Source organism: Mixophyes fleayi, chromosome 3 (assembly GCF_038048845.1).
Source record: "Mixophyes fleayi isolate aMixFle1 chromosome 3, aMixFle1.hap1, whole genome shotgun sequence".
In the NCBI taxonomy this organism is placed as follows: domain Eukaryota; kingdom Metazoa; phylum Chordata; class Amphibia; order Anura; family Limnodynastidae; genus Mixophyes; species Mixophyes fleayi.
The window spans coordinates 133,153,916-133,180,984 of record NC_134404.1 but is presented as its reverse complement, the minus strand read 5'-3'; the positions used below and the strand labels follow the sequence as shown (position 1 = coordinate 133,180,984).

Genomic DNA, 27,069 nt, shown 5'->3' with positions numbered 1-27,069 from the left:
AAAAGTTTTAAAGCAACAGAATATACATAATATGCAAAATAGGGATATAAAGGAATATGTAGGTGCTTTTGATTCACTCATTGAGGAGTACAATTAGAGATTTAAAGATTTTTAAAGGCATGATATCAAGATTGGCTTTTTAGCCAAATCTGGGTATAAATCTATCAAGCTGCGAGTTTGAAAAGTGGAGATGTTGCATATAGCAACCACTCAGATTCTAGCTATCATTTATTTAGAACATTCTACAAAATGACAGCTAGAATGTGATTGGTTGCTATAGTCAACATTTCCACTTTTCAAATTCTCAGCTTGATATATTTATCCCATGGAGTTTGTATGTTCTCCCTGTGTTTGCATAGGTTTACTCTGGGTGCTTAGATTTCCACTCATACTCCAAAAACATACTGGTAGGTTAATTGCCTGCTGACAAAGTTGACTGAGTTGAGTGTCTATGTGTGTGAAGCAAGGGAATTTAAATTGTAAGCTCCAATGGCGCTGGGACTGATGTGAATGACAAATATTCTCTGTACAGCGCAGCGGAATTGGTGGCGCTATATAAATAAATGATGATGATGTCTCACATGCACCTGAGAACTTACAGATGGAGCTGTTCGTACTTTCGGAGGACAACATTACAAAGTCACTTTTTAATAACAAAGTAGATCCTGTAAAATATGTAATAATGCTATATAATATGATATTGTATTCTTCTATATTTCTACAGGATCTACTTTGTTATTAAAAAGTGACTTATGTCAATATCCTTGATTACGCCAATATGCTCAGCATTTACTCTCTTTGCTAGGTGTCCACCTTTTCGCACATGGGAAATCAAGACTTGTCTAAGCTCACAGATAACAGACCAGCACCTGGATGGTCAACTGGGGCTAATGTCACATCCAATCTAGAACCAAACTTTAAATTCCTAGCACAAAGCAAACAGGGAAAAAGGTTACTAAAGTTTTTAAGTGTCTTTTAATAAAATGAATAACTTACATCTGTATGCAACGCCCATGACAAAATATGATGAAGACATAAAAGAAATGACTAGAAAATAAACATTTCTGGAAAAAGTGGATAACATGGCACACTGAGGTCCTTTCTGACGTACGAGGGCCTATGTTTATTTTAAAAACAAATCTTAGTTTTTTTCTCATTGGTTTAGGTCACAGAATTAATATACTATTTTCTAGGATCTGCTCCCAATGTGCTATTGTAATGCATTTTACAAGTGATGGGGGCAGGATTAGTCCTGCCTGATTACACTAAAACCTGCTATAAAAGTATTGCTCAAAATACGATTAATACAAATAGTGTGATTATCCTATCATATCTGTGTGCATAGTTTGAATACACCAGCCCTCACATAGTAGACTCCAGTAAGAACATAAACAATGCAGTCCTATGCAGTCCAATTCAGGATTCTGACAAGGCAGCTTTAAATGAGCATATGTGTAGAACAAATATACGGATTATATGTTCATAAAGGAAGGTTTACCACTAAGGTTTATTTTTTGGTGGAAGTGCAAAACTGATGAATTGGGCGTAATAGTGTCACTATACATTATTGATGCTAATAAAACAAACTGAGGTGTGCATCGAGCATAGGACAGCTCATTACATTAGCGCATTCACAGGTCTACCTGTATCTCATTTAGAGTGACAGCCTTCAGGTGCCTCCTAAGACCTGAGCATGAGGGTAAAGTATCCGATATGATGGAAAGACTATTTTATTATGTCACTTTTTACTCTCTCCTCCATGTATCTTCATTTCTTCTGTTATATTAAATTACATGGTACGCACTGAGTTTTGCAATGTTCTGTATTTTCTAGCAACAAAGACGAAATGTCTAACCTAGGGTTAAAGGGTTGATGCATGCAAAGCCCCCTGCTCTCACTGATTATTACTTCTGTGTCTTTCCACCTCTCTTGTTTATCTCCTCTCAGCCCCTCCAGGCCCCCTCACCTCATGTTAGCCTGCAGCAGTTTGCCCTTGGTGGATAATATGCTTAACAATCCATCAAGTTAAGTGAGACAGCATTACATGAAAATCTGGAATAAATAAAATTGCAGGTGCATGGGCATAGAGGAGACAAGGTACGGCTAAATGGTCAATTATCTTTATCATTAGAAGCCATATACATGAAGAGAGATATCAGATAACCTGCACACAAGAAGATGTCATTAAGCATCCTCTTAGTCTCTTCATCCACATTCCTAGTTATGTTCATCGGACACTAAACAGGATATGTAAACTGTGTCCGACAAAATGATGGGCGTTGTTGTTCCACGTCACATTTCAGTACACGTGACAACTATAGAGCCACGAGCAGCCAAAGTGTGATACTTGTATGATAGGCAGTTGTTTAACAATTTACATAAAGCGTGGTTCACTATGTAGCCTTGAAATTAGCTACACAAGATTCATATCACACAGAATACAATTCTTTCTTTTATGTAACAACATTAAGTGAAATGCATTGTTCTTTCCTAGCTGTGTATTTCAAGGTAACATTCATTTAAAAATGATTACAAAATATATCCATATATTTGTCTTACTGTTGAGGAAACAGATGTACAATGTATATTGTTGATGTCTTGATGTTCTGTGACACAGAAACATGCATTCACCATGACTTCTACTAATGCAAGAGGGAACAGAAGCATGATATCACTGATAATATGTCTTGACTGACAATATTGTTTATCCTTCCACATTGTACTAGCTACATTTTTCAGTGGCCATGGAATTAACTGTTTATGGGGAATCCTGTGAATATCAAACCATTGGTAAAACACTTTATTTACAGAGGAATTCCCTACTAGAAGGATGTCGGTGGCAGCATAGAAACACGGATTCTTTCTAAATAAATTGATAACTCCCTAACAGCTTTATAGTATGGGTTTAATGGAGTGACAAAGTACGTAATGACATCTTGATTTTTTACTTTTATTTCTTTTTCTTTTACTGACCTTGTATGCCTCTTGCAATGTACCTCTATCATTTTTATGGCTGCACACTTTTTTTTGGTAAATCAATGGTTTACAGAGAAATAAGTGCATGGCAAAACACATAGTCAGTGCTACAATGTGTAAAATGGCAAGTTGGCCAATCCATTTTTAACTAACAATATAAGCACAGAAGTAGATTGGCAGACCATTACAAATGAGCAAGTTCTTCCAGCACTAGGATGCTAAATGCTAACTGGGAAAATGAAAATAATAATATAAAAATGAAATCTACATTTAAGAAATGGAAAAAAGAAAAGTTAGTGACATAATTTTCAAAATTTGTATAAGCCACCTACACTTTCCAGGTGTCTCTGGCAATTGAATGTTCCTATCTCTAATCAATGAGAATACTGAGGCTAAGATCAATACATATAGTATTTAGAAATAGAGGACACAGCTTACCTGGAGGCTACAATACATTAAGGTTATACTTCCCATGTGAGGCCTAGAGCTAGAGAGCTAGAAAGACATGTTACAGAGTGACATCATGATAGTTTATTCTTCAATTGCTTTTCTTTTACTGTTCTTTTATGCCTCTTGTAATGCACATCTGTCATTTTTATAGCTGTACAAGCATTTTTTTGTAATCTGTTGGAATCACTGAGAAACAGGTGCACAGCATAATACTTACTGAGCCTACCCTTTGGGGTCTGTGCATTAACACAGGGAATACCATTTATCAATTGCAGGTTTTCAGACAAAGCTGAAATGGGTACTGGAGTGAAAAAGACAGGGGCAGAAATCTGACCAGTCTGGATCATTTTGTTTGCAGTATGCGCTAATTGTATCTTCTAGCTACAATGGAATCATAAACAGGCGACCTTTTATGGTGAAGTATAAATTCTGCACAGCATGTTATGCGTTCTGGTTCACTTCTAGACAGCTACAGTACAGGACGTCCTCCCTCAATTCAATACCTTTCACAATAATACCCCCACACTTAGTGCTGTTAATTACTTTGATGTCAACCCCTGCTTCTGTTCAGCAAGTGTAATACACTACTAACATGCACATGTCAACACTTCCCACCAATGCCCACCTGCCATTAGCCTAAATCACATCCTCTGCATTATTATCTATCCAAAAATGCTAAATGCTCATAGCTGTTAAATACTCATGTAGCAGGAAACCGTAACCTAAGCAGGTTATCATTGGAGGGAAATGTACAGACTACACATGTCAGAGTTTGACATCAACAATGGTATATCTTCAAAAATATCATACTTAATAGACCAGTACATTCTTGCAGAGAAAGTCTTCGCTTTTTAACCTATATCAAATTCTATTGGGACGCTGTTTTAAGATGTGTGAGGGCTTTCAGTTGTCTCTAAACATATCGCTCAACATTTTAAAATGCAAAATAGGGACAAAATAAGCCCGGCCCATACAATGTCCCAATCTCTCCAAACTCCGCTCAGATCAACGCAAAAAAAATCCACATTCACAAGTGTCAAATTCACTTTCCATTACGGCACACACCCTTGGGGTAGAATCGAGACCATTGGGAACTTTCTGTAGCTTTCTGATCATCAGTGGAGAGTCAGATTAATACTAAAGAATGTATTTTACCTGTACATTACTATTTATTCACACGAGAACATTTACATTTTGGGGTTAAGTGGTTATTTAAGATGATCAAAGAATACAATGTACAACACTGGAGCACATCCAAATATAGAAATGTTATTTATCTACTTACATTACTCCAAAGTTATAGCTAAGTGAGGGCAAGTTTGCAGCAATATGTAAGCAAATAAATAAATTGACTTGATTTGCATTTGTGCTTATATTCTGTATGCTTCACTTAGATTTTAATATATCAAAGTAACACCCAAGACATGTAATAGATGTCAAGATATCCCAATGATCAGAGGCTTTAAGATCATATTTCAGCATAACTACAGGGCAGCGTCGCTGAGAATCTCTGTCTACTTCTACAACCAAGGCTTCTGTTTCAGTGTAATGGATTTGTTCACATGCAAATTATTTATTTGTATAGCACCACCAGGTACAAGTGGGTTTATTTATTTATATCACATGCATTACAATAAAAATACAATCAAGGGAATAAATAATCTAAATGGGATACTGTAAATGCACAAGACAATAATATAACATAGTTTCACACATTAGCATTTTTTCCCAATAAAGCTTCTCCCTTCATAGGCAGCTGCTGACTTGAGATATTCTATTTCATTTTACTGTTCACTTCAATTCCAGCTCCTTTTTAACTGTGTTTTCTTTATCCCTTTAAATATTCTCCTTTCTACATTCTCTCAGTAGCAGACAATGTGACCACTAGTTTGTCAAGACACTCTGCCTGAACATCACTGATCTAGGTAATCGATGCTATGATGTTGGAGGTAAATGATGAGCGTAGTGTGTGATAGAGCCGTACTTGGCACACAGTCACCCATGGCCAGGAGGGAGGACTGAGTGTGGGGGACAGCTAGGAAGGCGTTAATCAAGTATAATTACTATTTAACAGATCAATTAGTCAACCTTGGTTTCAAATGTTCTGTTAAAACCAATTTTATATACTAAACAAGAACAAAATTGGATATTTTTCCATAAATGGAAAATAGGTTCCAATTTATGGAAGGTTATTTGCCAAGCACATCTGATGCGCACTGCAAAACATTGTGGTTTTGCACTATTACTCCTCAATGGTCCACTTAGCTCACATGATGCACCTCCGATCTGCACTGTGCAAAAGTGCAAAGGCCAAAGTGCAAAGTCCTACCACTTTAGCTCCAGCCCTAAAGTGTTTAGTTTCCCCTAAAATACTGCTCAGTTTAGCATAATTTATGTCTTAAATAAATCATGAAGTTCCACTGCAATTGTTCAAAAACATTTCTAATTCTATCCATTAAAATAAAATAATGGTCAGAGAATTAATTCTGAAGGTATGAAGACAATGTGAAGTGTCCATGTCTATATATAAAAAAAACTGTCAAAGTACTTGCCTATACATGAGGAAAGCATAAAAAGACCATTCACATTGCCACTTTCTAGCACTAGGTGGATAGAAGAAGCCTCTCAGATGAGATGACATTAGATTGTATGTAGCACAGCACAATCTAGATTATAAGTGAAGGCATAGCCGGATTAAGGGGGGGGCACAGGGGGCAAGTGCCCCGGGCCCCCCTCTCTCTGAGGGCCCCCCGCCGCCGTCGGCCGCACGCTGATCGGATCACCTGTCAGTTGGTGATCCGATTCTTTTTCTTGTGAGACTGTGGGGCCCCCTAATGTAGGCGCACACCCGCCCTCCCCCCTCACAAAATGTGACAGCAGGCTTGATGTACAGCAGCACCGCGGCTGCTGTACATTCTAAGAGGCCGAAATAGAGCTGCTGCGCATGTGCAGCCGCAGCAGCTCCTAATTCCAGGACGGCTTCATAGACAAGAGAGCCAATGGTGCCCCAGGGGCTGATCAAAGCGGCCATGAAGAGTGGTCAGCTAAACCTTCCAACCAGAGGCCTGACCAAAGGTGACTGAACACGGGGGGGAGGGTCTGTGGGTGACAGGAGAGGGAGTGGGTGTCTGTGGGTGACAGGAGTGGGTCTGGGTGTTTGTAGATGGCAGGAGTGGGACTGGGTGTCTGTGGCTGGCAGGAGTGGGACTGGGTGTCTGTGGGTGACAGGAGTGGGACTGGGTGTCTGTGGGTGACAGGAGTGGGACTGGGTGTCTGTGGGTGACAGGAGTTGGACTGGGTGTCTGTGGGTGACAGGAGTGGGTCTGGATGTCTGTGGGTGACAGGAGTGGGTCTGGGTGTCTGTGGGTGACAGGAGTGGGTCTGGGTGTTTGTAGGTGACAGGAGTGGGTCTGGGTGTCTGTGGGTGACAGGAGTGGGTCTGGGTGTCTGTGGGTGACAGGAGTGGGTCTGGGTGTTTGTAGGTGACAGGAGTTGGTCTGGGTCATAATCATTAATCATCTAATCATTATTATATATATATATATATATATAATATACATATATACACACACACACACACACATATATATCCACCCAGCTCCCCGTCCCAGCCCCCCAGCCCGTCCCTGAAACTAGCATTGATAACGCACATAAAAAAAAAAAAGAAACATTGATAACATGACACCAGTTTTGATATATCTATCTATATAATATCTATCTATCTATCTGTGTATGTATATATATATATATATGTATATATATATATATATATATATATATATATATATATATATATAGTCAAAACTGATTTCATTTTATCAGTATTTCTTATTTTTTTAATGTGCAGTATCAATGCTAGTTTCAGGGGCAGGCTGGGACGGGGAGCTGCGTGGCATATGCCCGCTGGGCTGGACAGAAAAAAAAGACTATTTTGGGCCGGTCCCTGCACTGGCCCAAGTCTCTATTACTTGCTATTATTTGGTGGCTGGCCCCTCCTCCGAGACCAGCCACCTTCTATTATTGGCCGCGGATCCTTACGATCCGTTCCCCCCCATTCCCCTATGCGTGGCCTGCTATTGGTGTCACATGGGACGTGCACCACGTGACAGGCAGTGGCGGATCCAGGGGGGGACGATCGGGGCGATCGCCTCCCCTAGCAGGGGCTTGCTGCCGGCAGCTGCACACTGTGCAGGTCCGTTAGGCAGTGATAATGTGCTGCCCGGCTGCTCTGATTGTGTTTTAAGCACAATCAGAGCAGCGGGACAGCACATTATCACTGCCTAACGGACCTGCACATACTGTGCAGCCGCCGGCAGCCTTAGAAGTTAGAAAGGGTGCGGGGCTTAAATCGCCCCCCCCCCCTATATCGCCCGGGGTAGAAAAAATTTCTAGATCCGCCCCTGGTGACAGGTGCCGTTCCATGTGTGAAGAGAATAAAAGTCATACAGCGCATGGATAGAACAAAGTTAGTGGGGGTAGTATGTTAATATAATGTGTGAGGGAGAGGGGGTAGTATGTTAATATAATGTGTGGGAGAGGGGATAGTATGTTAACCTACCTCCCACATTATATTAAGAACCTCCCTTCCCTCACACATTATATTATTAATTTAATGGTGGATTGCAGGTGGATGCTAATTATTTAATGGGTGCTATTTTATTGTGGGGTGATGGTGGGGCAATTTAATTTAATAGTGGGGTCTATCAATTTAAGATGGGGTGATTGGACCTTAAAATTTAATGCTAGGGTGGTTTGGAAGTTCATAAATGAAGGTGGGGCTGTTTTGGGGAAAATTAGGTCTTTTTATTAAATGTGAATATGAATTATTTAATGCCGTGGATGTGGGAAATGGTTATATTTTTTAAACGCCTTTTAATTTATTGCTGGGGCTGTTTGGAGGGAGAGAAATATGTTTATATATTAAAAGGGAATACCATTGTTTTAATGCTGGGGCTGGTTGGAATTTTCGAAAATTTCATGTACCCATTTTTTTTTCCATATAGGACCTCCAACATTCCAGAATCCAGACAAGCAGCAACTGAGACACCAGCAGTCACAGGTGGGGACAGTGATAAGAACAGGTAGGAGAGAGTAGGACAGTCTGCCAACTGTCCTGAATCTGGTCGGGCAGCCTTGAATTTGGGTGACTGTCTCGTGTAGTCAGGATTGGGTCCGACTACAAGGACAGTTGGGAGGTATGTCCCGATTCACACTGTACTGCATATGAAGGCAGAGCTGTGTGCACCTAACAGCAGTGCACACTGTATTGCCTGTGCATTTGTATAAAATGATAACCATGTTACATCATAGGGGCCCCCCTGTCTAAAGTGCCCCGGGCCCCCCAGAGCCTTAATCCAGCTCTGAGTGAAGGGCAACTTCTGCATGACAAAAAGTAGTAGGGGTGCTTCTTACAGCTACTAGCAGTTGGCAGACAATATCAGTAATTTGCAGGCTTACTGTCTTTGCTTGTGCCATCATGTGGCAGCTTTTGTGCCATGCAGGTGGCTGATATGTTGGCTTCTGGGCTGTAGTTGTGCCTATATGCACATACTAAATTACAGCCTGATAAACAAGTAAGAGATAAAAAAAAGTTGGTCAGTATCTGTCAGTATCTGTTTGGCTCTTTTTAAGCTGCCATGTTCGAGAGGTTATTCATTCCGCTGCTATTTCTTGCATTCCACTATGTTTCATGATAGTTTGAAAAAGGTTTCGACCCAAACACATATTAATAGTAAACCAAGTTTTAGAATGGCATAGTTACATTCCTTAGGACCCATGCAATCAGGCCCGGCGCTCCCATTAGGCAACGTTAGGCAGTTGCCTAGGGCGCCGGGCTCTGGAGGGCGGCACTGAAGTGGGGGACCCAGTGATAATTAAATAAATGCTCCCGCCCGCCCTCCCGCTCGCCCGCCCGCTCGATCGCTATAATGCGGTGCTGCACTGTAGCAGCACCGCAGTTTAAAATTTACCCGGCGCCTGGCAGCGTCGTGACATCACGACGCACGACGCTGCCAGTGTAGAGGAGACAGAGAAAGAAGACAGAAGCGAGGAAGAAGAGAAAGGAAGGAAAATAAAGAAGTTAAGGTGAGTACAGGAAAGAGGAGGCTACAGATAACAGGAGGGGACGGGGGACGGATGCTATACATAGGGGGAGAACGGAAGCTACAGAAAGAGGGGAATGGAAGCTACAGTAAGGAGGGAGAATGGAGGCTATACAAAGGGGGGGAATGGAGGCTATACAAAGGGGGAGAATGGAGGCTATACAAAGGGGGGAGAATGGAGGCTATACAAAGGGGGAGAATGGAGGCTATAGAAAGGGGGAGAATGGAGGCTATAGAAAGGGGGAGAATGGAGGCTATACAAAGGGGGTTAATGGAGGCTATACAAAGGGGGGGAGAATGGAGGCTATACAAAGGGGGGGAGAATGGAGGCTATACAAAGGGGGTGAGAATGGAGGCTATACAAAGTGGGGAGAATGGAGGCTATACAAAGGGGGGGAATGGAGGCTACAGAAAGGGGGGAGAATGGATGCTACAGAAAATTGGGGGGGGGAGGAGGAGGCTGGAGCAAATAGGGAGACGGGGGATTACACTTAGAAATGTCCTTGAGTTAGAGACTATGGGGTCTTTATACTAAAATAGTGCCGTGACAAAATGCAGCGATGCATAATGAAGCACAGCTTTAATTCACCTTGCTGGGGCTACTCTAGGATAGTTAAGGAACCATTTATGTGTATTAGTATTTGCCCTCTATTTGGCTCACCTTTGTTGCCCTCTATTAGTATAATTAATTTTACATCTGCAGAGTACATTAACAAATGCAAATAAAATAGAACGGTCTGGATTATCTGTCATTTAGATTACCTTTCTCTATTTATTTGCATGTGTTAGTATATTTAATATATCATCTACAGAATACATTAATAGACAGCAACAGAGGAGAGCCAAGTAGTGGCCAAATACCAAAAAAAAAAAGCCAAGTAGTGGGCAGGGGGGCATGTGAGTAAAGCTGGTGTTATGTGGCTAGCATATGTGACACAAGCTGATGGGCAAGGGGTGACATATGTGAGAACAGCTAGTGGGCAGATGGGCATGTGTGAGTGAAGTTGGTGGGCAGCGGCGTACATGTCAGTGTGTAACAGGTGAGTGATGTCATGTTTTCTTTTCTTTCATTTGTTTTGTTCTGAAGTCTAGCATTTGGAGCCTCCCCTCTAGATATCCTGTGCTTGCTCCTGGGCAGCAGTGAAGCCTGGACAGCATTCTGTATCAGACATCAGTGCTGCGTCAGACATCTGGACTGCATTGTAGCCAGCCAAGAGGAGGTAAGAGCTATTATTTTTAAGTGTGTTAGTGGCTGGGAAATTAGAATTTTTTTTTATTTGGGGGGGGGGGGGGGGGGGCGGCAAGCTTAAGCTTTGCCTAGGGTGCCGGGCAACCTTGCACCGGCCCTGCATGCAATCCTCCCTAACCCCAGAGCTTCTCTGAACCATTTAGTTTTCTGCTGACAATTGCAGGAGAATTTTACAATTCCTCAATTCCAACACAAAGGAACTGACCAATCGGCACTCTGGTCAAACAACAAGCTGTGTGAGGTGCGAAAAAGCAACATTCTCTTGCCACTGGCTGCAACATAACTAACCCTTAGGAAGGTGTTGGGAGAAGAATGGTATAAATATCTCCCAAAAAGCATGTTCCATGAGCATAAAACATCCGGGAACCTATGGTGTTGAACTCATCTATTGCCATCTATGGATTACATATCATTTTACTTTGGCAAAGCAAGCAATTCAGAATATTCCACATATTAATAAATCCAACTATATATATAAATAGAAATTAAGTTTTGTGAGAGAAATAACAAAATGACATATGTAGAAGATATGAAGTTCTTGTATCAGAATCCCCATTCTGTGTGAGCATGATAAGAATTCAATGCAAATTATGTCACAGACAAAGGATAGAAGACATATTAATATATCATTGTTACAAGTTGTGACAGCTGCGGTACTTCATATTTTCTACAATAATATGATGAATTCTACATTGTTTACACTGGTCATTACCTGAACCAGGAACCAGGACATGATGACAGACACCCATGGGTTGCCTCCTTTAGATGTCATTTTTGCTGGTATTAGGAGCTTTCCTGTAGGGAATATGCAAAATACATTATAGTGAGCTGTTTGTATTAGTTTACAAATTTTAGATATATTTCCCTAATTTGACATCATAAACATGATTAATCCCATTATACACAAAACTATTTATGGCTTAGTAAAGAATATACGTATCATTCAAAATAATTTAATTCAGTAAATAGCACAAATGTGCTAGAGTCAATAGCAGCGAATCAGAGCGTAACCTTTTCAAGACTAATACAAGCAAATGCCTTCTTGTGATGGTTTATAGTAAATTTATGTCATATTATGTATTGAAAACAATCTTAAATTATGAAACCAAACAAAAATAAAACATTTGACTGATTAAAAAAACATGTCAAGTTATGAAAAACACTTACAGTATAACAATATGAAACTCACTGAAACCAACAAAAATGTTGTTCCAGGAGGCCATAAAATGCTAGGTCACCAGTGTAAATAAGACAATGAGGTTCATTTAATAAAAACAAAAGTGAAAAAGTGCATTTGCCATCATGTGCCAATTTTTGTGCAAATGCTCCAATTTTTATCATGACAATAACATTCCAAAAAGGAAATCTCCCAGTTTCATATAAATAAAAAGTACCTGTTGCCTGTTCTAGCCATAAACATCATCAAAAGCTAACTCCAACTTTATAGTGAATATTATAAAATGTACCCCTCACACCCCCATAATTTTCCATAACCACAATTATGAAGATTCCTTTCAAGAGATCCACTCCTATGTTCTATTTTTTACATTTTATCTTATAGCCAAAATGAAATAAAATCTGTTGTGTGAATAAGTTGAATGGTGAACCATATTACGGCTCTGCCTCTTGATCATCATTATCATCATCATCTATTTATTTATATAGCACCACTAATTCCACAGCGCTGTACAGAGAACTCATTCACATCAGTCCCTGCCCCATTGGAGCTTACAATCAAAATCGACTAACATACACACACAGACCGAGAGAGACTAAGGGCAATTTAATAGCAGCCAATTAACCTACCAGTATGTTTTTGGAGCACATGGCGGAAACCCACGCAAACACGGAGAGAACATACAAACTCTACACAGATAAGGCCATCACATCAATGCACTGCTGACATTTGATCTATAACATCATTAGTCTGAACAACAGCAATGAAGAAAGCAGGATACAAGGCTGATCTAGGGCTTGGGTGCTGCCTACTTGCACATGTCGCCTTCCATTATTGAACCTAACACTGGCAAATTATAATGGGCACAGATATGGCGAACACCAATGGACCAGAGCAATAGGGGGGACCAAGTTCCGAACCCATCCACATTACGGTACCAACCGTGGATGGAAATACTATGCAGTTTGGGGCATACCTTCTTCCAGCAGTGTCCAGTGGAGGTGGGGTCAGAGGTGACTACTGCACTCATGCTGCTGGTCCATATAGGCTGTCTGTGCAGAATCCCAGTGATGTCACTAGAGCAATAGTGCTGTGAGCTGCTGTGAGGAAGTCTAGAGCCCTCCTTCAGCCGTCACCTGCAGGAGGAGCTACGGTAGAGAGGTGGTAATTGTGGTGGTTGATGGACAAAGTGAGGTAATCACGGAGTAAGTTAAGTTGGGGCCAAGGGTAGAATCTGAATATGTAGGAACATATGGAAAAGGGTGGAGTGAGGAAGACATATGTGACAATGGAAGGGAGGCTGGTGGTATTTTTGATAAGGACATAGTGGGGGTATAATTGGCAAGGAGTGTTAAGGTGGGCAACATATGTGACAAGGGTAGAGTGTGGGGGGGGGGGCATGTGACAAAGGGAGAGTTGTGGCCAATGTCAATTATTTTCTAGGACAAGACGGTTGTGGCTTTAGAGTTGTCAGCTCTTAAAATACCTAAATTGCATTAGCATGTCTGATAAATAGGACTACTGCAGATGTATAGCTGAATGTGCTGCACAATGTATTACAATATCAGCTGGGATTAGCGTGTACAAAGCTATTATTGTCTAAGTAGAGTAAAAAGAGCATATGATAATAGGACTGAAGAGCTATTAAAAGCAGAAATTACTAGTTACGCCCAGCCATGGCATAGAGCAAAATAACAATCTTCCTAATTGTAATGATGTACAGTGTGTTTGATGGGTCATTTACAAGGCTATGTGGTGATAAATCAGCAATTGGTAAATGCAGAAAGGAAACATTACAGCTCTATATTAATGTCTTATCCCAGACACTTTCTGATATAAGCAGAGTTTGGTGCTATGCGAATGGTTAAATGGATTAGATGAAGGAATACTGTTGTGCATTAAGTGTGTAAAGTGGCCAATATTTCATACACTGATTTACCAGAGGGGGCTGCATTGGGAGCTTTAAAAGCTTTTAGCTGTTCTCTTTTATTGTTACAATTTTAGATATTTGGGGTATGGTTATAAAATGGGAACTTAGTCAAAGAAAAGTGCTGTCCTGAGCTGAGGTCAGCAGGCTGCTCACTTACAGAGTCTCCTATCCATTTTGCTGCTTCCATTGGCAGACACCAGAAATGTGATGTGTTTGTACAAATATAAGATACAGCTGCCTGATAGTATATTGGGAACTACATACTGACTAAAGGGGGTGAAATACACCAATATATGGGAGAGACCCAACTTCTGTGATTTAGAGAGCTCCTAAAGCGCTTACTTTTGTAATCATATTGTAATCTACAATAGTAATTGTGAAAGTTGTTCTAGGACCTCTTTTTGCATAACGGAACGTGACTGGACCCAATAAGAGCCATTTATAAACAGTTCCTGCCATTACTTCTTCTTTTGTGATGTTATGTGCCTGTTTCTTCACACTTGTGACCGTTTTTATGGGTACATGGGTAATTTACAACATCAACATGTGGTGCGTGGCTGGGCAAACCACAATGTTCCATGCTTAGTGTAGGCAGCTATAATTATGTGTGATTCTGTGGAAAAACAATAATTACATTTTGTATAAGACATTTTAACTTCATGTCATGAAGAGCACACAGTTTGGGGGGCTTTACTGGTGTAAAGTATGTCTTTAGATCCTTTTTGGACATATAAGAAAACATAACGTCGGCGTGTCCTTTAACAAATTTTTGCTTGGGTGCTGGACTGTTCTTTTGATGTGTTTTTTGTTGTGGTTGTTGTTTTTTACAAAAAAATCAATGGAATTAAAACATTAACATACAAAGGCAACATATGAAACAGTTTTGATATCCCTGCACTCTCATGACTTATTTAAGACATACACAAGTCTTCCATGAGCAGTATTTTAGAAGAAAGAAAAGGAAAAGGGGTGGTCTAAAAGTGAGAGCAGGCAGTAATGTAAAGTGGTTATTTCTTTTGGTGACATATGTATTCCTATCAAGGACTGCAATCCCTCAAACTGTTGTACAGCATCAGCACAGAAGAAAAAGTCGCATATGCTCATAGCGGAGAAAGAGTTGGGTAAAAGAGTTAGATTTGTGCAAAACAAAAAAGTCTAGAGCATCCCCCATGTTTTTACTGGTTTGCAAATGGCCCCCACATCCTGTACCAACACAAACACCAATAATCAGCTGGTCACTTTGTGAAGAATGATCGGTGTACATGGTTGTACGATCTTCAGCTCAGCGACCGGAAGATAAAGTAGTATATGCAAAGATTCTGCAGTCGAAAAGGTGTGGTGTATGTGCAGGGGAGGTCTGGCAAATTTTAGCCCAGGGGGCAAGACTCGACTCAACAGCCTATTAGTAACATTTTAAAATGGAAAAAAATGCAGGTGGCCCAGTGACCTAGCCCAAGGTAGCCCACTATGGGACTGGCCTGGGGGGCAGATGCGCCCCTGCCCCCCAGCCCAGCTTGCCCCACTGTGTGTTGAAATAAAGAACTATCGTGCGGGAGTGCAGGTAGTTGCTGCGTTCAGAAGACCCTACAGAACAGCCAGGTGATTTATACTTTTGAAAAAAAAGGGGGAGTTTATTATCTTCCCCTATAAATTACCCAATGCCGCTTTCTGCAACCATTCATAGACCTGATTCAATGTTCTGCTTGTCTGGTTTTTATATCCATGCTTTTTAACCTAAATGACAGTATAATGTGCAAAACCATTGTATTATACTTTTCAAGTCATATTTCCCCAGAAATAAAGAAACAAAATCAGCAGGGTTAATGATCCGATCAAACAGGAATCCTCCATCCCCCGTTGCAGGAATTTGCAATCGGCACGTCTGTCTTCTGTCTGATGCTGATCTCTTAGGACTCCAAATGGGCTGTTGCTTAATACATATGTATTTTAAGCACTTATTTTACTGGAATGTGCATTAATATGTAGCATCCTCATCATGTAAAATAGCATCCCAGTTGTGTCGCTGAGATGAACATTAGGGTTTTTTCTTAACAAAATATACAAGACTCTAGAGTAATGTTTGTGTTAAGGATTCCTTTCTAGCTGGTATAAAGAACCAGTTCAGCCAGCACAGATATCAACATGGTGTGCTGTGATGAGTCTAAATTATTCTTGAATTATAACAAAAATGTGATAATACAATACTTCATCGGACCAAGCAGCCCATGGAAACCAGGATCTTGAAAATAGGTGAATCTATTGTTTGTTAGTAAGAGGGAGATCTCCCCTTCCCAGTGGTTTGTTTCTCAGAGTCAGAAATGTCATTATTCTCTGCACAGGTCTGAACCAAATAAGCAACAAGTGAAAAATGGTGCTACAAAATTCTCAAAGCCCCAGAAAGCCAAAGAAAGGTATTTCATAGCAGCTGGGGACATCGGTGCTGTCATATATTTTCACCATTGCTCAGAGAGCATACAAAGAATGGGAGTCTTACCACTAATGCACCCCGTCTCTGTTTTCTTATTATCACAGACAGTCAAGACAGGATTTCAGCAACAGGCTGTCAGAGAGAAGGACAGAAGATGGACACTGCTGCACAGCGCTGACTTACCAAAGCCAGACAAAAAAAAGCATTGATATTCCTATCGCTGAAGTGAGAGCTGGGAGACTCTGCCAAGGATAGAGAGGACTTGACAATGACGTCCAGCGGGATGAGTGAGCCGCACTTGGAGAGGATGGGAGAAATTAATTCAAATGGAAGAACAGATAAGGGGAAAACTTTAATTAGAAAGTGTCAGGAGTTTAAAAATAACATACGCACTAAATAAATCAGAGCACACTGACATGTACAGCTATCAACTCATACAATGTTATTATCATACAGTGCATAGTGGAAGAGTCTAGGAGGGTCTCCAAGCATGTCACATTCACTCATGGTTAGATGTTTTTCATCCTATTCTTATATTATCTGGGTGCATCATATCTAATTTTGTGGTGATGTGCATTTATGTAAGATACAGTTGTTTTGAAAATGGCATGCTGGTTTTTTTTGTTTTGGTTTATGTGCATTTCATTTTTGCTCAATAGGATCCCTCGCGTGTGACTTAAATGAACATACTTTTCAAATACTGGTTATGCAGTGGATGCATACTGGGATATTGCTTATAAAGTGGATTTGGTAGTAGCTATAATGCAAATGCATACTGCCTCTGTAGTATGTGAGAGTAGCTACACAGTGGATGTGGTAATAGCTCTGCAGTGGATGCATTGTGCCTATAGTGTGGGTATGGTAGAGACTGCACAGTGCAAGCAGTAGTGTTTAAACAGTAGCACTTGGTTTACAATAGACTAATATCTACTATGCACAGGGCCGAATTAAGGGAATGGAGGCCCCTGGGCTAAGGGGGCCTCCATTCCCCCGTGAGGGCCCCCCCCCCCGTGATCCGAGCTATCCGCGCCCCCACCCCCCTCCCACCCCCACCGGCACCCACCTCTCTCTCCGGCGCGCTGTACGCTCTTTACTGAGGAGATCTCGTAAGAATGAGACTCACGAGATCTCCTCAGTAAGGAGACTACAGCGCGCCGGAGAAGGACCGCAGTGAAAGTGCTCAGTAGCACTGATCGCGCCGGGGGCGCCCCCGCCCCGGCCGATCAATGCTGCTGCTGAGCACTTTCAAGGGCCCCCTGGATGCCATAGGCCCCTGGGCTGTAGCCCAGTTAGCCCTATGGTTAATCCGGCCCTGACTATGCAGTAGATTGGTACAATTTCACAGTCTTCTGAGAGTTCATGGTATGTTGCATCTCCTGAACCTGCTTTTGAACTGTCTGGAAACTCCCAATTTAACAGTTTAAGCACCTTGTAACAAAAACTATCTGCTTGTAGTGTTAGTCATGTGCAAGTGCCAGCCCCCTGGTGACATCAGTGCCGGGCTGTGCCAAGAGGACTTTTGTAATTGACTCATTGCTGCTTGGGAGAGTTGGCAAGTTTTAGCCTGGTGGACAAGCACACACATGAATGAAGTGTGAAATAGAAGTCCCCAGTGAAGGTGGAGCAACGTGTACATAACAGTAGTGCGCACAGAATTGTCAGTGTGTTTGAAGGGGAAAGGGAGAGGTTGGTGGTCACTTTGCGCTGTCTAAAGATATATCCGTGCCATTTCATACTGACAATGCCCATGTTCCTGCCACAATGCCCATGTTCCTGACACATGAAACAAATAATCAGCTGGTCACTTTGTGCCAATGTGTTACCAACTGCTTATAATTTAGCCCACTCTATCTTAACGAAGGCACAAAGAAATTACATTGCCTCCAGGCAGTATATAACTTTGCTACACCACTAACAACATCTCCACTATTCACTATACGATAGCACAGTAGCTCACATTGCTGCCTCACAACTGGCTGGGGCCATGGCTTCTATTTTGACCAGGGCATGTGTGTGTTCTCCCCGCGTTTTCTTGTGTTTCCTACAGATACTATGATTTCCTCCCATAGTCCAAAAAGCAGACGGGGTAGAGAATTAAAATTGTAAACTCCATTTGGGCAAAACGTGATGTGAAAAGAATCTCTGTAAAATTCTGTGTAATATGTTTGCACTTTAAAAGTAAAGAATGATAATAATATTCAAAAGTATGTCCTACAATATTCTTAGCGCCCACCACATTATCCCAATCTGCTGCATAATAGCCGTAGTTCTGACCATATTACTCCAGAATACCCTCAATGTCCATCACATTAAAGCAATTTCCCTCTAGGTAGAAGGGAGTGCCACAATACCCACCTGTCTCACAATTAAAATTGGTAAACTGTTAAACATGATTAAACATGACTGCAGCAAATGATCATGGTCACTATAATCAAGAAATGTTTCTTGAAAAATCCATTCAACAATGTATTTCGAGCACTGTTGAAATATTACTCAGTATGTGTTGGTGTTGCATATGTGAATATCTGTTTGTTTTATGGGGGGGGGGAGGGGAGCTCATCTTGCCAAGTTACCCTTAATTTATATATATATATATATATATATATATATATATATATATATATATATATATATATATATATATATAGACAGAGAGTGCAGAGTATCCCTGTTTTCTTGTCTATACAATGTGGGCAACCCCCTCTTGCACCCCAGTCTGTACATGGTGAGTGCAGAGGATCTATGTCTGTTTTTGTTTATACAATGTAAGTCCCATGACTCTTGCACCCCATTCTTTACATTAATTAATTCCAACTTGTGTCAGGTGAGTCCCAGGTCTCCCATGGCTGCTAGTGCTTGGGAAAGACTTGCCTTTAAAAGCTGTGTGCAGGTAAGCCTTAAGCCCAGATAAAATAGCATAGCATTTGATCATGTTAGGACTGACCAGAATGGGAAGACTTTGGCGTGAGTTGGTCAGCTTAACATATATTGCAATATGTGGAACTAACATTCCCTGTTTTTAATATAGAACAATACTTGATATAGCATTAATTATGTGTTTGGAGAGTGCAGAGTATCCCTGTTTTCTTGTCTATACAATGTGGGCAACCCCCTCTTGCACCCCAGTCTGTACATGGTGAGTGCAGAGGACCTATGTCTGTTTTTGTTTATTTATACATATATATGTGTATATATATATATATATGTGTGTGTGTGTGTATATATATATATATATATATATATATATATATATATATATATATATATATATTATTGATTTATGAAAACCGGATCTTATAATGGAACTGTGGCCGAACACAGCATGACTGTGCTGTAGTAACATTTGTTGAATTGAAATAGAGAAAAAAATCAGATATTTCAATACTTCATTTGACTCAAGAATGTCAGGATCTTGGAATAATAATGACTTATGATGTCTGATCAATGTGAAACAGTTTGTTCAGCATATGCTAATGATAAAAAAAACCCCTCCTCTTTCCAAAAATAAATTTTTTTTTTGGTGTAATGTCTACTTTTCTATTGCTGTACATATAAATGACACTTTGGGCTAGATTTACTAAGCTGCGGGTTTAAAAAAGTGGGGATGTTGCCTATAGCAACCAATCAGATTCTAGTTTTCATTTATTTAGTACGTTCTACAAAATGACAGCTGGAATCTGATTGGTTGCTATAGGCAACTTCCCCACTTTTTTAAACCCGCAGCTTAGTAAATATAGCCCTTTGTGTTTTTGTTTAATACAACATAGTGATATTCTGTGCAGCCATATATATACTACCTTTTAGTCAATGGGACAAAAAAATATAAAAAAAAAACTTAAACTAATCAAGCAATCTAGCCAGCCCTAATCCAGCTAGCAATATGCCGGGGCAGGTTGGGCTGGGGGGCATCTGCCCCCTGTGCCGGTCACATAGTGGACTACCTTGGGCTGGATCATTGGGCCACCTGCATTTTTTTACATTTAAAATTTTCCTAATAGGCTGCTTAGTCGAGTCTTGCCCCCCGGGCTAAAATTTGCCAGACCTCCCCTGGCAATATAGGATGTTATGGTGAGAGCCTGATGTTATTCATCTGATTCTGTACACTGTGGACCACATTTAGAGTTGGACGCAATTTTCACTGAAATCGTAAGTATAAATCGCTTCCCGTAAGTTATACAGTATTTAGAGTGGCACTTGATCTTTAGATCCATGCGACTTAGAATACTTTGCAAATTGCCCAAACACGCATCTTTATCGGCCTTATGGGCCACGGTGCAAGTGTATCATGCACAGCGCTCTGTAAAGCAGATAATTAAATAATTTATTTAGAAAAAAAAAAAAAATAGTTCCCCCCACCCAAGAGCACAATGGTTGGTTATGCTGTTTGGGAGGGGGTGCATACCTTTTTAATTATGTTTTACTTTTTTACTTTTTTAATACATTAAGTTCTCTTGCACCAGCTGACAGCACCCGCAAAAGATACGTCTCCTAGAGACCTATCTGTGGTTGCTTTCAACACAAAATAGCATATAAAGAGCGTGAGCACACCTTTACATTGCCTGGCTCGCCCACTACCTCCCCCGTTCCACCTCGCTAAGCACAGAGAGGTGCAACGAGGAGATCCATCTCAGTCGGGGTGCAAACTGAGACAGATCTTTGGCCAAAAGTGCTTGCGTCTAAATCAGGCCCTGTGTCTGCAGTTAGATCTACACCCATGTCCAAGACCTCTATCAATCCTTTCACATGCTTAACAGCAATGGTAATGGGGAAGCATCTCTTCCACGTGCATATGACAAACATAAAAACGCAAAGCACATTATAAAACGATCAGCCACATTAACTGCTTGGAGAGAGACAGAGAGAGAGAGAGAGAGAGAGTCAGGTAGGAACACAGAGAAAGTGTGAAAAGGGTCCAAATATTAAGCCTAATTTAGGCAGTATGTTGTGGCAGACTGCAATTTAGGGGAAGTTTTGCCTATTTGGACCTCACTCGCAGTAGTTGTAACATGTGGACCTCACTCGCAGTAGTTGTAACATAGAACAAGAAATATATACAAGAAATAGTGCTGTTGTGTTTGAGGAGACAGCGCTGTAGGATGAGAAAGCAGCAAAGAACATTTTTAGCCTGAATTTACTGTGATGCTAATAATTGACATTGATGCAATCATGCCATTTCACATGTTGCATGTTGTTCTCAGGTTGACCTGGCTGATCCTGTCCCTAAGTGTGCAGCATGACTTAGGCAGCGATCTCCAGGTATCACCTCCTCTAGTGGGAGTTATTTCAACTACCAAATACTGGAATGGTGCCTAACTCTAAGATTGTGACTTGTCTCATCTGCAATACAGTTTGACAGATCAGATCAGGAAGCCACTTGGGGGCTGGTGGTCAATGTCAGATTTGAGCAACTCACACCTGGACAGGCTATTGAGTCTCAACAGAGAGTTCAGCCCTGATATCTCTTCATAAGAGTATGTTACGGGTCAGTAACTGAGTCAGCGCCTCTCCTTCCACACCTTGGAGAACGGTGAGCTCCTTACTCTATGAATGTTGCATTAAGTGGAGACAGGGGACAATGTCACATCTAGACAAAGGGTACAATTCATCACATCACATAGTCACCAACACCACCAGCACAGAGAATGCAGGACCAGTTAGAGTTGGAAGAACTTGTAAAGTGCACACCTACCAACATTTAAAAAAACAAAGATTTGGACAAACTATAACCTACTTATGACCCACACATGACACAGCCAATCAACCACGTCCACAATCCGCCCAACCATGCCTCATTTTGAGGTCCACAAATTGGTAGCTTTTTGTAACTATTGGGAAGTATGTTAGTGTCTCTTGTCTGTGATATCTCTGTTCCTAGTGAACGGATATACTGCATTCTAATAAATATTGTTTCAGCCCACCAAATGGTTGTCTCCATTGTATGTAGGAGACAGGTACACATAAATTCACAGTCCTCCAGCAATATAAATTGTTTACATTGCGTATACATGAGAACAAATTTTATATCACATATAAGTATGAACCTGTTTTGTGTCTAATTTGCAGTTTATACAATACATGAGAAACATCAAAATACAACATAGTATTAAAAAGATGGTTTCATTTCCATATGTGACACATGCATCATAGCAGATGAACCTCAAGAAGTAATATATACATTATATACGTGTAAAGTGTACATGTATAAAATATATTTAAAAAAAAAATCTCAAATGCGTTTGCTTTTTAAAATACACTTGTAGCGTTGGCAAGAGCTTTAAGTATTGCAAATTATTTTAGCTTTTTTCAGTCTGTACGTGGAATTAAAGCATGCATCTAAAATCCAGGATCTCTTGGAGGTAATCTCTCTAAGGGTACTCTAATCAGAACAAGAGGTCTGAAGAAGCTGAGACGCAATGCTGTGTTATTATCAATGCTTGTTCTTAAAAAGGAGGAGAACTCATTTCCTCTACAGTAATAAGAACTCGCCTTGGCAGACAGACCCCCCAGAGGGGTCCTCAGGCTTAAGAGAGTCAAACTTTTAGTAAAAGAATATGTTACATCTTTCTTACAGCAGCAATTGTACATGTTATATAGTTTATTTTTTATTTCATCACATTAGCACAACCAATAAAGGTTTGCTCACGCGCAGCTTTTAACCAATTTCTTGCTACAACAGACTAAGCTACTGAAGCAAATTTAGTTAATTAATGAAATAAATAAAAAGTAAAGGACTTGTAGTGGGAAAGTACAGTTTAATGTAATTGTCTCAAAATGTTGTGAACTATTTGTTATTGCTATCTATGGGGAGGCATATTTGGATGAAAAACAAATAGTATTAAAGCACATACCACCAGCTATAGGCTAATAGAAGGTATTACAATATAATGAAATTGCACCCAAAAGGCCTATCACTAAGGACAGTGGAATAAAACTATTTTGATTTTCCAGGTGCTTCACTGTTCCTAAGCGTGGATTAAATTGATGTAGTCACACCCAAAGGGCACTTACCAAATAGCTCATCCTTTGCCAAAGCGTAGAGAATGCGGGATGCTCCAATCAAATTACTCATGGAAGCTGAGAGAGTAGAGCAGCAAATTCCGATAGTGACAAGGGGCGGCCAGACGTTAATATCCTGTAAGAAACTGTAATCGTTCTGCAAGAGAGTCCTAAAAATGACAAGATATAAAAATCACTGCATATTAGGAGTTTAATTACAATCATTTTACAGCTTCGGAAGCATGTTGAGCAACTACCAAACCACAAAGAACGCATGACAAGACCTCCTACTAAATGCATATGGCATGTTCTTCAATAATGTAAACTACCCTAAATGGTGTGAATGATATCTGCATCATATTTTTTGTTTCTTAACACCTCTATGGAATAGAAATGATTTCACACACTAGTAAGCTTTAAGAAAAAAAAATCCATGTGGATTGAGTTGAGAAACTGAATATCCATTATATTTTTATTATGCAGTCAGAGCATTCAACTTGTTTATACTATACACCTTTTCATTGACACATTTTATCAATGAACCTCAGTTCATTGACTCCCTCCCTACATGGGGGCTTGTACAGCTAAGAAATCAGAGTGGCTTTCAGATGTTTCGACCAATGTGAGCGATGCCATTCTAGATTTGTTAGTTGTGGATAGACGTCAGATAGATGTGGATAGATGTCAGATAGATGTGGATAGATGTCAGATAGATGTGGATAGACGTCAGATAGATGTGGATAGATGTCATTCACATCGGGTCTCTAAAAGAAGCAGGCTTTTCCATTCATATGTTGTTGTTTTTTGTACTCCATAGATTGTAAGCTTGTGAGCAGGGCCTTCTCACCTCTTTGTCTGTTTTACCCAGTCTGTTTATTAGTTTACTATGTTTTTCCCCAATTGTAAAGCGCTACGGAATATGTTGGCGCTATATAAATAAATGATGATCATGATGATGATGATGATACTCCCTTTGTATTAGAACTAAGAAAGAAGAGGATCCCTTTAGAATTAGGTAAATAATAATGTGGTGGAACAAGGACTGGAGTAGTATTTATTTTAAATAATACATTTTTTGTACACTGTGTGTGTTGTGTGCTTTTTTTACAGTATTTTTCTATGTGGCACTACAGGTCTTAGCAGGCTGTTGATGATGGGACAAGCTCAGTATAAACAAGCAGTTTATGGCAGACCAGTATTACCCCAACAACCAAGAGCATTGGGAGATGCACAAGTGCTTTCAGCACAGGGCTGTTTTTCATGGGGGCAGCGCATTTTTGGGGGGACTCAATTGATTAGTGTTAACCAGCCCAATTGCTTAGGTAACTGTTTTTGGAGGGGACGGGCACGTTCACTCATCAAGTTGATGATGATGTTATGGAATGTCATCTTGAGAATGCCACCACACCAGGATACGTTTAAAACATTTCTTGATGGCCTTTATACGTATCTTCATGCAGTGTCTTTACGTGTTTATTACGAGTTGCATGTACTGTGTCTTAAGATATGTGCAACATAAAATAAACATGCAAATGTGCCACTCTTACGCATTAGATGTCTGCGTTTTGGACGTAAATGCATCCAACTCTAAATTGCCCCTTAATAAGGAGGAGAATGTCAGACTGTTAAAGTTGGATTTATAATAATAATAAAATGTATTGTATGCCACCTGATTTGCAATGTGCTAGATAGATAGATAGATAGATAGATAGATAGATAGCCACAGCAGATGTTAAGAAAGAAGATCCGTGAAGCCATAGTGATTGTTCCGTTACAGTTTCTGCATCAGTCAGCTGAATGGTTAAAGGGAAAGTCAACAATATTATTGTCCGGGCATATTTGCTTATTCTCATTGCACTTAGACACAACAGATCTGCTTTATAGCCGCAACCAATGCATGGGCCTGAGCTCTTCTGTTGCCATTTCTAAGGACAAGTAAAATAAATAAGCCTGGACAAAAGAATTCTCTGAATCTGGACATCCCCTTTCAGGCTCACACAATGAGTATCTAAATTAGATTGGTTTGCTGTATGCTGTCCTATGTTGTCTACCCATGTATCAAAGTCCAGATGACCTTACGGGTTATCCCATCTATTAGCATGTAGCAGTCCTTGAAGGGGCTATACATTTTTTACTATTAGATATAATACAAGGTCTGAGGCAGGCCTCTATTTTATATAATCTACAGAAGAAATCGTGGAAGCAAAATCACATTAAAGTACCGTATTAACCATTAAACACGACTCAAGGTCCCTTTCTGCAGGTAAAAGGTTAAATACAAGAAAATGTGAAACCTTTTACTCCTAACACAAATATAAATATGAATGACACACACAGGTCCTTGAGTGTTGGTGAATTATTACTGTGCATTAAGATATTAGGATGTGACAGCTATAATTGTGACACATTTCAGTCCCTTTCTTGTTAATCAAAAGTGCAGAAATAAATGTTATTTATGAGTGCACTTTCCAGCTCTGGAAATTGGTGGGGGGAGAAGAGTCCCCTCCCCCAACACCTTTACCACCCACTCATGACATGATGAAAATCACATTGCCCCCTCCACTGGAGTAAGGAAAATTATGGTAGAGACCAATATAATGAGAGCAATGTAAATGACATTGGAGGTACTTAAAATGATACAAAATACAGATCTTACATGCAGTCCTCCAATGACCTGACAGCTATTTACTCACAGTCAAATACACTAGAGTTAGGGAGCTACCTGGTATTTTATGCATAAATAAACTAGGCTCATATAATTTATCTATCAATTACTACTTGTAGGTGCATAGTCACGTCAACCTGCATACCACCTATAGAAGTACACTCAATACCAGGGGAGGGGGGCACAAACAAGCTTATTGGAAGGATAAAAAAAAAAAAAATACTAAAAATTAACTATTCTTAATTTACTATATTTATAAGTTTAAGATCATTCTAAGAACAAAATTGTTACTTAAAGCAAACAGACTACCATCCGCCATTGCTGCCAGCCAGCTGGCTGAACTTGTGCCCTGGTAGCAATTAAGATGGCTGTGAATGTATAGTATCAGATAACTAACTAATTAGGATAACTCTAGGTACATTATGTATAAGGGTTCACTCAGATAAGTGGTATCGAAAGGCTTGTCCTCACAAGCAGATAACTCATGTTGTGTTCTAAATGGAATGTGTCCCCAAAGAATACAGCTTGCTAAATGCTATTCAATACTATCTTATGTAGAGAGCATAAGTTATATTTACCTTTTGAGCAAAGATGATACAATACTATATAATACTGGGCAAAACTCTTCTAAAATAAATGAGCTACTGACAATATAACCTGATAACCATATGTAGTATACAAACATTTCAAATAAACAACTAAATTGCTTTCAGATCATTTGTTTTATTTACCAAATATGCAAGTGAGATTACAGTGCAAGTCCATATAAGGCTCATTCCTGACTACAATAACCAGTAATAATTGCTAACAAATTTATTTGGAAGTAAATTTGTGGCATAACTATACTAGCTAGAATTTATTTTTGGGAATATATAGGGCAAAATAAAAATATATAATCGAATACTAGAGAAATAAGATAACAGATAACTATTACAGTTATAACACTGTATTTTTTTTCTTTTCCAGTGTAGTTAGTACTCTTTTGTTTGGCCTGCTAAATACTGCCAGCAAGCGATCTATTGCTTACTTACCAACTTTGCACTCTTTCCCTCTGGGAGATCCCGAAGGGGATATGTGAGGACGGATGGGAGCAGGAC

The 27,069-nt window shown here is 40.1% G+C and overlaps 1 protein-coding gene across 1 annotated transcript in view; it reads right to left on the bottom strand.

Annotated features, from left to right (window-relative positions):
• LOC142144014 (solute carrier family 12 member 9-like) overlaps positions 1–27,069 on the bottom strand; it is a 174,517-nt gene that overhangs the window by 75,945 nt on the left and 71,503 nt on the right. The window contains exons 7-8 of the mRNA XM_075202355.1: positions 23,320–23,477; positions 11,489–11,571 (exon numbers count right to left, since the gene is read on the bottom strand). Coding sequence (XP_075058456.1) covers positions 11,489–11,571; positions 23,320–23,477 — 241 coding nt within the window. The remainder of the gene's footprint in view (positions 1–11,488; positions 11,572–23,319; positions 23,478–27,069) is intronic.